The following is a 14275-nucleotide window of genomic DNA, read 5'->3' on the forward strand; positions in this document are numbered from 1 at the left end:
ATATATATACCCAGTTATAGGAATAGGCCAACCAGAAGCGCGAGCACATTACTGTTGAGGTTGACCAATCAGTGCCGCTTGCCTATTGAGAATGTTACCAATGGAGTCCTAAGGTGAACACGAACTCCTTTTGTCTACACAGTAGCGGTTTTTTCGTGCTTATGTAGATAGATTCCAAAATTGCTAGATGGAACGACGACTGGGCTTTGTTAATAATCCGAAACATGTCGCCATTATGGTTTCTTGGACAATCTGGGTTTTCCAGTAAATGCTGCAAAGATAAGCTTTTTGATATCAAATGTTTAACCGGAACTTCAATCATCATGGCTCAGTTTGTGTGCTTTTGCAAAGGTCGATATTGTTTAGAAATAAGCAAAAATCAAGAATATTCCAACATATCCCAGTTAAAAAGTCATCTTATAACTTTCATGAAACTTGCTATGGCCACTTGAATTCTGGTTCGCTTAGAATTTTTGCTACGGTGATGATATTTCTTTTTCAGCCTGTACCACTACTTTTGCTCACTAAGTGCCCAGTTGTGGATCAAAATAGATAGCCTGTGTGCAGACTCGAAAATTTCCTATGTGAACTAGTAAAGCCGAGTCTTTTCCCACAGTTGAGTCTGCACGCAGGCTAGAAATAGGCCAATCAGAAAAACGCAAGCACATGACTGACATAGTTGTCCAATAAATGATGCGTACCTATAGAAAAACTACCACGAGTCTAAGACAGAAAACTAACTCCTTGTGACTATCAATTGAGCCTTTTCGTTTGTAAACGAACCGATCTACATACTAAGAAGTATGCTGGGAAATGTTTGTTTTTTTCATTCGTTTTTCAAGCCATTTATGATCATCCGTTTGTTGACATCCTCATTTATCACCATCATTGTATGCATGTCTTTCTTTCAGTTTGGCATAAGGTTAAGAAATGATATCTATTGCTTAAACCGTTCCTCAATTTGACTTATGCTGGATAAACAAATTGTTAATGATATGCAAAGTTTAATAAAAAACTCACTATTTTTTATTGATTTTAACCTGATTGGGCTGCAAATTGTTTGTATTGAGCGTGGTTTTACTTGAATTAGAAACGCATTCACAATCAAGAAGAAGTTCTATTCTACCAATTGGAAATCAATTATAACTGTGAATATACGAAAAATAGACAACATTAGAAAATCGGATGAAGAAAAAGCTTATAAGCGACTAGCAAAATAGCGAATCGTTAATGTTTTTCCTTTTTGCAAAATTCATTTATTATTCTTCGCCTGAATTTCCCAGTTTCGCTCCCACCCTTGCCCTAAAGACCTTGTGTGATTTCTAGACTGTGTTTAATTTCCGACTATCTATTTTTCAATGGAACATTTTTATGCTGTCGTACCGCCCATCTGACGTTCCTAGCCGCTGTATTACCGTTCCTAGCCGCTACAAACAATGTAACTGTTTACAAGACACCAATTGTCACACTTTAGAAGAAACCACAGATTTGACACGTTCAGACATGATTATATAATATAATTAAAACAGCTGTTTAACAATAGTGGTCTACAATTTTTCTTCTTCAAAAATTATGGCTTTGGTACCACTCTTTGTCTCGGTTGCTTATACTATAACCATAGCTAATACACTGACGGATTAGCTTGAAAATAGCTCGTGGTAATGACAAGACATGCTTCTCCATTCCCCCCAATTTCTTTACAGTGATCCTGATAAATACTCGACCATAATAGCATGAGGTTGGACTGCGGTCATCACTGCAACTATCCACCCATTTCCTCCTTCAAGATAAGAAAACCTCTAAGCTTCTTAGACATGGGATCCATGGTTGACATGGCCTTGAATAGATCACATGACTTGACCCATGCAGGTGGAGTTTCTGGCCAGGTGTCTAAGACCAATAACCTTTTGTTGTGATCTGAATATGCTCCAACAGGACTGAAGTGTCCACCACAATCTACATACCCTAATGCACCCATGTGGTAATTCAGTATTATAAATGATTTCTTAGCGGCAGCATCTTTAACTATATCATCAAACTCGGCAACATTTTGACAACGCAAGACTTGATCAGAATATTCAAATTGTCCATTTTCAACCTTTGAATTTATGGTTGCTTCACCAACATGATATGCTGACACATCAATTCCCAGCCTGGCCACCAAATACGCCATCTGCTGCAAAGTTGCACCATATTGCAACAGTTTTATTTGATCTGCAAAATGCCTTACACGTTCATGATTAATGATATTGTTTTCATCAAGGTTCGCTGAACGACCTAACAATATTCTGGTGCCTAGGCCCAACGCATTACCTACGATAGCAGCAGAACACGGACCGCACAAGGTTCTGTTTCTTTGTTTGACGAAACTATTTATTACAGAAAGAGATTTAACTGTGCACTCTTTTAGCAACTTCTGTCCTTGCACGGAATGCAGCTTTGTCATATCTTTAGGGAGCTTCACATTGTACCAGGATTCACCACGCTTGGGGGTGCTTTCTGACTCAGCCATGTTGATGTAATGTAAACAAACGAGGTCGAGGCTTTTGCCACCACCTACCAATAAAATGCTACCACTAATGAGGCGACTACTTACTGTTTAGGTTATAGGCTTTACAAATATATCTATTTTTCTGACGCCAAACACAGGGCCTATAGAATTAATAATTCTCAAAAAACGATAGTTGTGACGTAATACTTTTAAACTCTCCCCTTCGTTACTTTATATGACGCTTTTCTATTAGATGTGAATAAACCCACACCTTAGTGTACTTGGAAATAATTCAGGGGCGGCGTGGGGTGGTATTAAAGGTATTAGTCTAATACCATTTTATTTTCAAAGGAAGGCGACTTTGGGTCTCTGAGATTGCAGGAAATTTATTTTGCTTTTTGTACGCTGCCACTTTTTCACAACAATTTTATCGATGCGACCAGCTCTATTCATATAGCCAAGCAATATTCGCTTTTCTGTTCGTTGAATGAAAGCTTTCCTAATCCTCATTGAAATCTTTGAAAAGTGTAATCCATGCCGTAATCAGCAGCCCTGGCCATGGTATTAGCCTCCAAAAACTAATACACTGCCCCGAAATTTCTTTTGTCTGTTGTGGTCTGCATGACGTGAATTTCTCTTGTTGAGCCATGGTCGAAGAATGGGTGAACAGCAGTAAGGTATTAGTTTTTCATTTCTAATACTACGAGGGCCACTGTCAGTGGAAGGGACGGTGGAAAGAGCCCCAGCTCTATTTTAAGGCCTCAGCTTATAGAAAAAATATTTCTGGAAATTAACTTTATGAATTTACAAAATGTAGCTGTACTTTTGCTAGCAATGCCTTTGGATGGATAATTTGATTGACAAAATTTAGACACTGAATATAAAGAGCAACAGTCATGAAATAATTTGTTTAAGCTAAAGGCAGTTGTAAAAGTTGTTTTGTATGAACTGTATGTTTTGTAAAACTTCGATTCTATATGATTGTAGAGTCATAGGCAACATTCTCACATTATTTCTCTCGGTTTCTCAAATCAAATGATACATCTTACGTTTTTTTGCTGCATTACTCTAAAGTAAATCGCTCGCTTTATCGTAATAGAATCTCATTCGCGGGCCAAAAGCCTCATGGTATTAGAATTAATGGGCTAATACCTTGGGGCTCCATTACTGGGCAGCAAACCGCTGTATCAAAACACGATTTCGCTCGAGTAATTTGCCGCAGCCATAATTCATTTGTATTTCGTAGGACCGATCCTTCACCCAAAATTAGTAGGATGAACTACATTACCACAGGGTCATCAGTGTCTGGGGGGAGACAACGGGGGCCAGTGCCTTCAAATAATTTTGTAAGATATGGTATTGCCAAAAGCTATTTTAAACCATCATATCGAAAAGGTCATTTTGCCCACCTTCTTAAATAAGAACATATAAGCTCCACCCCTGTTAAATAGTTTCAGGACCTTGCAGGGGGACCTTCTTATGTCTTAATTTCGGAGGCTAATACCAATACTTTTCTACTCCCAGCCGCCCCTGGGAAATATGTTCTCTTTTTAGATAAATTATTAGAGAGTATCCACTTAAAATATTTCATACCAATATCATTATTATTAAATTTAACAAATGCAAAGATTTCTAGCCAGCACACAACAAATCATCTCATCGTGCCTATGTAAAAATCCCATAAATTGACACAGCAGGAAAAACCATTCAGAAAATCTGCAAATTCAACAAGTAATAATTAAATCAACAAGCAACATAATTAACTAGGCTATGAATATCAATTAACAGCTTTTAAGTCTTTCATAATTACAGCCTTTACAATCTACGAATACATTTGAAGTTAGCACTTGAATACGTATAGAGCAAGTAAGCATTATATTTTGTAGCACGGAATTAGATAAAATGACAACACGTTTATTTGCATATTAAAATTACCAGCAAGCACTTTTTAATTACGATATACAGTAAATGATAAATGGTAATATATCTAATAAACATCAAAGATTTACGTTCAATCAAAAATCTACTGCAAAAAATGTTAATCAGGCAAGTCATGATAATATAATTACTTGCAACTCCAAACAAGCCTATTTTTATCACTACAAGTTTAATATACAGGGCTTGTCTTATAATACATTTATCTACTACAATGACCTTTATATAGTACTAGGCAGACATGAACAAAAATCTCAATGATCCAGTAATTGTCAGCCTAATAATCAGCATACTGTAAGTTTTCTTCACAAATTTACATGAACGTTTATACACCTTATACACTGGCTTGCTCAGACTAACAATACGAAGTTTCCTGACACCTACCGACAATAAATTTGGAAAAAATTACATAACATTACACCAAAATCAACATTATTGGGATGCAAAAACCTTAGTGAAAAACGGGTCAAAAACTTTCCATATCTTTACACCAAAGTTATCTATGATGGGCAGTCAAGCCAATACCATAGGTTTTATCTGAACCTGGGGATTTCAAAAAAAATTGATGCATATCAGCTAGGCTCAAGCATAAGCAAGTTAATATTCTTTCTTTTTCAGTGACTCTCACATACAATTGGGTTGGGTTAATTTAGTCTGTTCCTTGATATCAATGACTAATTCTGACATTGAGCGATGCTCACAAAAACTAGCTTATTTACATTATGTACAAAAATTGCATTTCAAAACAGTTTACACAAACATTTATCAATGAAATCTTGAAAAGGACAAGTCATTTGCTACAGGTTAAAAATGGAAATTTTTGTCAATCCTTCAAAAAGTTTTAAATTTTTTAGAGTATAGTGAAACTGCTTCAAAATACAATAAATATAAAGTCTACAACGACTTAATAGATTAATTGCAATGAAGAGATATTTGTGTTCTTGGGAAATTGATGAATTTAATTCACATGCCAGGTATCCATTTCACTAAATGAAACAAGTTAATGACAAAAGTAACATGTTGGGTATCAATAGCATAATTGGCAGCTCCAAATACCTCTTCATGCAATTAATAATAACTTTACATAGTAAATACTTTTTACTCAGACATACGTCTAAGACACTTGATGGGTTGATGAAAACAACATTTTGTACACCCATAACAATACGGGTGTACAGTAAATTGAATGCAAATCAAGTGCATTCTAATGTTCCCAGCAATGGGCATTTACAAGTAGTCAGGTGTAAACTGGTACACCAGTTTGTTCCGAGGCTTTGTAAGAATGCCTTTTGCAATGTAGGTGCGAAGTGATCGAGCAAAGTTTTCATACTTCATATTTGGCTTGTTTTTGCGCTGACCCCAAAAGCGTGCCACTTCACCTGAGTCAATGAACTTGAAGATTCCTTTCATTTCATCGACCCATTCAATGCATTTATAGCAAGGGTCATGTAGCAACTCCAATAAGAAGTGGTACAACCTTGGTTTGTTGCTTCGTGCCATTAGGCTACTTCTTCGGGACCGGGGTTTTGTCATCCAATCTTGAACATTGACAGTGCTTGATTTGGTAGTCTCAGTGACTGGCTCAGGCATCTTTGAATCCTGGCTAGCACTTGTAGAAATCTGAGGAGGGTTGTTTGGCACTTGAAAAAAGATTACTCCATCAGCCTTGGGAACAGAACCCTTGCACCATGTAACCACAGAAGCTGGAGACATTGCTGTTGCATTTGAGCTACTCTTCAGTGTGGAAGCTTGAGAAGAATTCACAACTGGAGCCTGGGTGATTGAAACAACCTGTGACTCAATTTTGACACCACTTGATACTTTTTGGCCAATAGCTTTTGGTGTCTTAGATTGCGGCACAACTTTGAGTGGTTGCATAACCACTGGTTTGACATCATTTTCTCTTTTAATAACAACATAGCTATCTTCTAATGCAGAAGTCTTTTGGTTGTTCATTGGCTTGATATCACAATTCAAATACTCTGCTAAAACAGCAAAGTTATTTGCCAAAATGTCATCATCAAGGTTCAGCAAGGGCTGATGTTCAGTTCCTTCCTGGGTAACATCATTGACTTTGTCAGCACTGGATGCATTTGTGTCAAACGAAGGCATTCCAATACCACTGTCTTCATTATCTGAATAAAAGAACATTTTCTGCCTTGTTTTGTCCTTCTTCTGGGCATCTAAAGACAAAAGCACCTCTGTATATCTAGCAATGGCTTCAGAATCTGTCATCTTTCTCTTTTTTGATGGTTGATCTGCTTTGGAAGAGATATAGGTCAGATCAACAGTGCTTCCTTCATAAGGCGAAAGCTGTCTCTTTGTTGATGCCTGTTTTACTGCCTTCATAAGATCATTTGATGGAGACATGGCTTCACCATAATCAGAACTGGACATTGCTGGGGATGCTGCTTCATACATGTTAGGGCTGTTTCGAAGTCCATTTTCTAAAAATACAAGAATAATGTCAAAACATGTGGCAGGAAAAGTCAATTTAAACATTGAAACAGGATATCATTAAAAAATTGCTGTGACAAAGTTACAATTCAGATATGAAAATGAATTTAAATAATTAACAAAAGCAAAATTTAGTTATAATATATATAAAATGCAAAGAGAAATTTCATCAGGTAGATGTATGAATGTCATGAACAAGAATAATATTAGATAAACTAAAACTGATTACAGAAATAGAGGATAAAACTATATATACCTGAAAGCTGATACCCAAATCTGTCAGGACTCAAGGTTTCTGGAGATTTATATGAATCTAAAATAAATACACACAGATTTCAAAACTACTAATCAGAAAGAAAGTAGCAAAATCCAGATATCAAATGAAGCTTTAGGAGTGTTCCCCATAAAAGCTAAAATGGGGTGAGATTCAAATAAAAGTGACAAATACTTACTCAGGACAGAAATGTCCTCACATGCCTTTGGGCTCTTGGCAAAAAACTTATCTGAGTCATTCAGTTCAGGAATAACTGGAAATAGAAACAAAAATAGTTAAAATGGATGATGCCAAAAAATAGGAAATTTCTTTTACAAGTATATATATTAAACAATTTTGAATCTGATAAAATGGAAAACTTTGGATGAATTGTAACAGTTCAAAATACTGCACAATTATAAAGAAAGATAACTGTAACAGTATATATAAATATATAATTATTCATGATTTTTACTGTCTTCAAAGATACATCACCCAATGCAAATCGATTAAAATTATTAAAAATAATTGACAGTTTCTGAAGAAAATTATCTGTTTGCTTTGCTTCAATTAAAATTTTTCTTGAACTTTGTACATGAACTTTGTAGGACGTCTTCTATCTTAATCTCACCTTCTGCAAGTTCATCAAACGCAGAATCCACTGAGCTTGATGTGGTGCTGCCAGCTGGGCTTGACACTGAGTCCATCATGTAGTATGGGTAATCTGGAGAATTGTAACCATCATCAGGAACAACTTGATAATCACTGCCTGTGTATTTTACAGTCTTGTACATTTCCATCTGCAAAGTAAAATAAATGATGAAACATATCCAAACATTATAGTTAGAATGTTATGCTGAGAATTGCGATGAAGAAAGGTGTTAAGGATTTGGAAACACTTCACAGAATTGTTAATGTAAAACCTTTATTTTGGTATTAATTCTTTAATCTTTATAGTTCAAACAGATGTGTACAAAGTTAAAAACAAACAGTTTTGAAAAGATGACACCAGCAAATAATGGATGATGATGGAAATGTTTTGTGAGAAACAATGCTGCTTTGCCACTGTTTCCACAGTTTGAAATTCATGTAAAAACCCACTGCATAATGCACTAATACTTAGCAAACAAAGGACTCAAATACAGCAAACATAAAACAGGGTGACTGACGTCAGTACATAACAATGGAGTCTTTACTTGAATTACTTAAATCTATTATCAAGACAAATAGGCGATTCCACTTATTTATCGCACCAGCAGTTCTGTTGACCAAGATGGATTCCCTCTCTTATTATGCAAATTTTATTCTTTTATGTGGGAGTTTCGAAACCCAGCGGGTGATGCCTCACGTGCCATCAGAGGCTTCGCGCGAAGAATCCGAGCCTGACAATGCAGAGGGAAATTGCACGTACAGCGAGTTCTGCCAGTTAGCACGTAGCTAAATAAACACGCGATGCTGAACATTTTTCAACTTTTTACGATCGAGCTAACTTAAAAATTAAAAGGAGGGGGAATAATAAACTCGAATTCCACCCGCTGCCTTCAAACGCTTTTACTTGTTAGATTTAGCGTCTCCAATTTTGACACGACCTTACTAGTCGAGTTGTCGTAGTTTTTGCAGATGTTAACTAGATAACCTAACGCCAAATAAAATCAAGAAACCTAAAATAAAGTGTCCGAAGATATTGCCTTTTTACAACCCTAACAACAGATATTCATCGTGTTTTATACTTTGATCTAAAACAGGTATAACGGAGAAACCATTATCGGTAGATGTTGTCGGGCGGGTAGCGCGGCAAGTGCGCGACGCAATGAGGTGTCTAAGTTGAAACTTCACGATTCTTTCTAACACGGTAGCATTTAAATCACTGAAATGAATCGCATGATATTGCTTAACGATATTTAAAAAACAAATTTTCTATGTTTATTGTTTAGACATGTAAAGGACTGAATGTTCGGGCGGCTGCTGCGAAATTATTTTGCTGAAAAACGCCCCTCCCAAAAGTGCGCTCGCGAAGAACATTTGGTCTACGAACAAGATAAAAAATTCCTGAGCATTGACGAAATCATGGCAGGTTTAATGAAATTATAACGATCTTGTAGGAACAGGGTTGGGCTACGTCGACAACTAGGCGCGTGCGAGCATGCGGTTTGTGAGAAACGTTTCGAATTTTGCCTGGCGGTTTTCTCAATCTTGAAAGCTCAAGATAAAAACTAAAACATCTTCAAAAAGAGATAAACATGGAATTTTCAGCATTTATTTCAAAGAAGTCCTAACAGCTTCATCATAAACTGCAAGCAAAAAGACAATAGAAGCCTGCACTGCAAGGTTGAAGACAACTTTCGCTACAAAACGACAAATGCGTACATTAAAATAACAAGGAACAAACCTTGAGAAATATCTTGCTGCAATTGACTTTGCGACTTTTTGGATTCTTCAAGACGATCAAATCGCTTTTAAACTCTTTTCTGCTGATTGCTTTCGACAATTTTCGTTGACGTCCTCTCTCTGCAACTTGCCAAGTTAAAATGAGTGAAGTTTTCGGTGCACCGAGAATAGTAACGTTTCCTAATTTGCATAATATTTATTTCCGTCGGCCAATGACCTCACTCTTCGCCGAAGAATTTGTCGCCGCTTCGGCCAGGGGATTTCCGGAGAACACCATTCATTCGGAAATTACTTGTTTCGCTTTAATGTTTCTCCAACAAAACAGTTAACGAAGTATATCTCTTTGGAAAGGAAAATCCCCTGTTAAAGTACGATCATTCACTAAAAAACGAAAGGCCCTTTGCTAGAAAGTTGAATTACGAGAAACGCAAAATTACGAGGGTCAACACCATGCAACGAGAATTAAATAAGAAACGGAAATCGAGTGACATAAGTTTTACCTAGTTAATTATTTAATTAACTAGTTACAAAAGTTAAAATGAAATCTAATGGCACTCAAAATACAAATTGATATGATATTAAGTTTTTAAATATTTTGATAAACAAAAATTCATAAAACATAAAACCGTATTTACCATCTCATATACGTAAAAGAAAATTTTTGAGCTCTTTGGGTAAAATGTGCTCTGTGTGAAGGCCATAAATCACAGCACTAAATATTTTCGGAGAAAAATTCTAAAAGGAAGTTTGGACAGAATAGAAGGGAACACTAAAATGTTAGCATAAACAAAATATAATTACGAAGAGGGAAAATTTACGTTCGAACTCGTTCGAATTATCGGGCAGTTGAATACCCAGGGATCGAGGTTGTTCTTTCGGCAATTTTCCAGTTAGAAGAGCAATTGGGACAGCAGCCTTGTAAATTTTTTCTTCAAGGCACGGCAAATCACACAGTCAACTCCCTACAGCACTGTTAAAAATTTTTGATTCAATTCGTAAGAGTAGTGTACCAGGTCTTTGTCAAGTGTGATTTTGACATTTATCGCCTGTTTTAAGCTTGACAAGCAGGATTTCCGTTTACAACGCAATGACATTATTTTAAAATGTAAAGCACACATCAAAACGTAGACAGTGTCTGCAAGTCAATATCTTCCTTCTCCTGAAAAGTCATTAACGACGTCCTAAAAGCAAAATTAAGGGGGCTCAGCCACTACAGGGTAACAGCTAGGGGGCACAGTCCCCTCTTCTCGGTTACAATGACCGCGGGCATATTACGGATCGAGGGGCTAAAATGTTTTGGGGGGCTAAACATGCTTAAAATCAAGAGCAGGGCGACTTTCTATATGGTTCTAAGTACATTATGGAAATTATTGAGGGGCTATAGCCCCCCTTGATATTCCTAAGAAACTTTCGTTTTGAGCTTGAATAAATTCTTAAAATATACCTATCTTTTCAAATCTTATATGGTTTTGGGAGAAGATCGCCCGCTCCTGAATAATAACAACTCTTTTTGTAAAAACGAGATATGTCATTTCAGCGATTCCCTTTTGTTTTACGAGCATTGCAGAACAGGCAACTGCTGAAAATGTGACACAAATATGCGACCTGAGACTCAGCAATGTTCTTACAATATTCTAAGTAATTGGATGATTCTGAGCCTAAATATTCTTATAAATGTTATTCATATAAAAGAAAAGGAATGTATTCCAAATTTCACTTTTCAAGGATAAGGAAGGAAGTCCTTTTCAACGAAGTTTTTAGAGCGACCGCCAATCTCGTTTAACGGAAAGTAATCGGCAGAGGCCGAGGGGTTTCTGAAGATTTCGTCGGCAGCCGACAATAAAAACGAGAAATGAAGTGAGTTCCGCCCACGCAAACCAGTTGACGTCATTGCGCGAAATTAAGCCAATAATTTCTCAGAAATTGACAAAAGAAACCACATATATTGATGCTTGGCTTATCCCAAACAGCATTCCACTGCAATTTAATTATCTCTTTTCTGTGATATTACCAGCAACAAATGCAACAAAAAGAAGCTACGTTTGCCTTTTATTCAATCAAAATATCAGCGACTCGATGATCTTTGGCCTAGTCAACACCACCCGATGTAGATGGTAACACAACGTGTCGAAAATGACCACAATGCCCTGCAGAGATACTTTGGTTCACTGATCTCAAAAAAGGACTTTGTAGACAAAATATCAGTCTTTTTTGGGATCAATGCTTTGGTTTGACCTGTCGCAGTCATGATAAAACTGAAAAATCAAATCCCAACCTGAAAAGCAACTTACAAATCTAGGACCAAAATAATGCGTGCCATCAATGATGCAACCCGATGGCAGCTTGACCACACCCATTTCCTAAGACAGCGAAAACTGACCATCTACTTTCCTTCATAAGGTGCCCCCTAGTTACTTAATAATTTATATGCTAGATCTTATACAAATCAGCAATAACAAAGAAGCAACAAACGGGATACTGTCAAAATACTTTTTGAACATTAAAGAGTCTGATTTCTGAATTTTTAACTCTAAAGGTCACTCGAGGGTGGAAAGCCTGAAAGGAATGCGATCAATTGCACTGGATAGGGGGCAGGGGGTTCACCCGCCCTCCCTGCCCCTATGTCTTCTATGCTTATCCCTATGCCCTCCTTAGCTTTAGATTTTAATTTTCCAGCAAGAGAGAGCCATAACTGCATGTGTTATCACGTATCACACCTGATACAGGTTGACGATTAGTGAATCTTTGCAGAATATGGCTTTAAATGAAAGCATAGCACCCAAAACAAATAAAAAGGCAACAATATACACTGACAAAAGTGAACGGTAGCTTTGACCCAATAGTCTGTACAAAGTTTAATATCCAGATGGATTATCAGAGGATAGAAAATTGCATTCTTTAAAAATCATGTTAGGGCATGTTTGGTTCACCGAGACAAGGCATGTTTGCAATCGTTGAAATTCAGATTAATGTATCGAATTTCTGTTTACTGTTTGAACTTTCCTCACGAGAAAATGAAATTTAATCTTCATAAGATTTCTTCATCAAGGACTTAGCATTAATACTTTGATTGGAGGGGACTGGTTTTCTTTGCATAATGCATAACGCACGACCGTAGCATACCACCACTGGAGGGAAAATAAAGGGGGCTTGAGGGCAATTACCCCCTCACTGAACTTGACATAACACGGAAAATGAACCTGGAAAATCTCGAAAAATCTTGCGTAGAAAATAAAATTTAAACAATATCATATTGGCAAGGGGAGCCCCGCTACTCTTAGCACGGGGCTACGTGCCGGTAAAATACAACAGCTTTCCGTGATTGAACTTTGAAGAAATAATTCCATTCAAGCTGAAATTCCCCACAAACATCTTCAAAGTCGGGAACCACCTGCTAACAAAGAAGCCTTCAAAAAGCGATTACGTCAAGCTATTTCGAAGAAATCACATTGCCTACAGGTCTCTGGAGGAAGACATGGTGTGAGGCTGCGTTATTGTCATAATCATAATCATCATCATAATCATCATAAAATTAAATCAAAACCTTCTTCCATGGTCCTGTATAATTAGAATTGCTATTTAAATTGCACATATTTCAAATCAATACATTTTTTGTGCTAAATAATTCTTATCATAACGGCCCAACAGACCTATAGGCTCTACTGTTATTGGATTGCTTGGGGTGCATGATGCGAAAAAAAGTTGAGTTGAATGTAATACATTGAGTACCAAAAATTCAAGTGCTAAAAAGTCCAGTGGATTAATTTTGGGTGGAAAGACGTTCTGTCTTATGAGATTTGATATTTATGAAATTTGGCTGAAAAGAAAATTTTTTGTGTTTAAAAAAATGAAACATGTTCTGTAAGCAATTTCTATCTTCAATATAAAATTATCTGGGACGCAATCAGAAAAGTTACAAAAATCGAATATTTTGAATTCAGCCCAATAAGATATAATATTTTTGACTTCATTACAGTGCTTTATTCAAACACGAATAATTAACAATTCCTATTATGGAGTTTGACAGGAATATCTGACATGAAATGCTCATATACAACATGTATGCAGAACCTTCTATGTGTGCATTGGGAAACAATAATGCACGAAAATGATTAATTGTTTACAACGATGCGTAAAAACAACGAAAATATGATAAATTATTTACAATTTGATTTCAATATGATGTACCCTCACAAAATGATAATTCCTAGTTATATATTCTCATCTACAATCGATTTATAAAGACAACACGAGTTTCAAAAAGTTCCAAAAAATAAGAACAAGTTAAAAAAAGTTGAGGTTTAGGTACTGTAAAACATGATTTTGTGCACTGTTGTATACAAACGCTTTGTAATGGCCAGAAAAAACATCTGTAAGAACATTTTTAATCAAGGATATTTCTCTTATGTTATAGAAATAACTTTTGCTAATGTTATTGAAAATAATTCTTGCATTTTACACATCTAATGTTATTTTCCACTAAAAGTTCTTCCCATGTTTAGATTTCTTTAACCAGCACCCTAATAACTTAAAATCCAGAACAATTCAATCTAAAGCGCCCCTTTTTCTTTCTACTTCCTTAGATAAATTTATTGTATTAAATAATTCTCTCTATTGTATAAGAACCAGTAAATTTAAGTTCAGGCTGACTGTTCTTAGTTTTTTTGAAAATCTGAGGCTGGACTATTCTTAATTTGTTCTTAAATTAATAGGGTGTAAGCAGTGCTATTGCTAGCTTTTTCGCTCTAGGG

At 36.3% G+C, this 14275-nt stretch overlaps 2 protein-coding genes across 2 annotated transcripts; both read right to left on the reverse strand.

Moving 5' to 3' along the window:
* Positions 1 to 1487: 1487 nt before the first annotated feature.
* On the reverse strand, positions 1488 to 4068 carry LOC148960566 (uncharacterized). Its single transcript, XM_089110114.1, has one exon. It carries the CDS (start codon positions 2510 to 2512, stop codon positions 1763 to 1765), a length of 750 nt encoding a protein of 249 aa, XP_088966240.1. The 5' UTR covers positions 2513 to 4068; the 3' UTR covers positions 1488 to 1762.
* A 146-nt stretch (positions 4069 to 4214) lies between these two features.
* On the reverse strand, positions 4215 to 9716 carry LOC135695437 (uncharacterized). Its single transcript, XM_065214525.2, has 5 exons — positions 9526 to 9716; positions 7768 to 7936; positions 7336 to 7410; positions 7140 to 7196; positions 4215 to 6873 (listed from the first exon to the last, which is right to left on the reverse strand). Exons 2-5 carry the CDS (start codon positions 7934 to 7936, stop codon positions 5654 to 5656), a joined length of 1521 nt encoding a protein of 506 aa, XP_065070597.2. The 5' UTR covers positions 9526 to 9716; the 3' UTR covers positions 4215 to 5653.
* Between the last annotated feature and the right edge of the window lie 4559 nt (positions 9717 to 14275).

This window comes from Rhopilema esculentum, chromosome 2, assembly GCF_057945365.1.
Source record: "Rhopilema esculentum isolate cy_ngs chromosome 2, ASM5794536v1, whole genome shotgun sequence".
In the NCBI taxonomy this organism is placed as follows: domain Eukaryota; kingdom Metazoa; phylum Cnidaria; class Scyphozoa; order Rhizostomeae; family Rhizostomatidae; genus Rhopilema; species Rhopilema esculentum.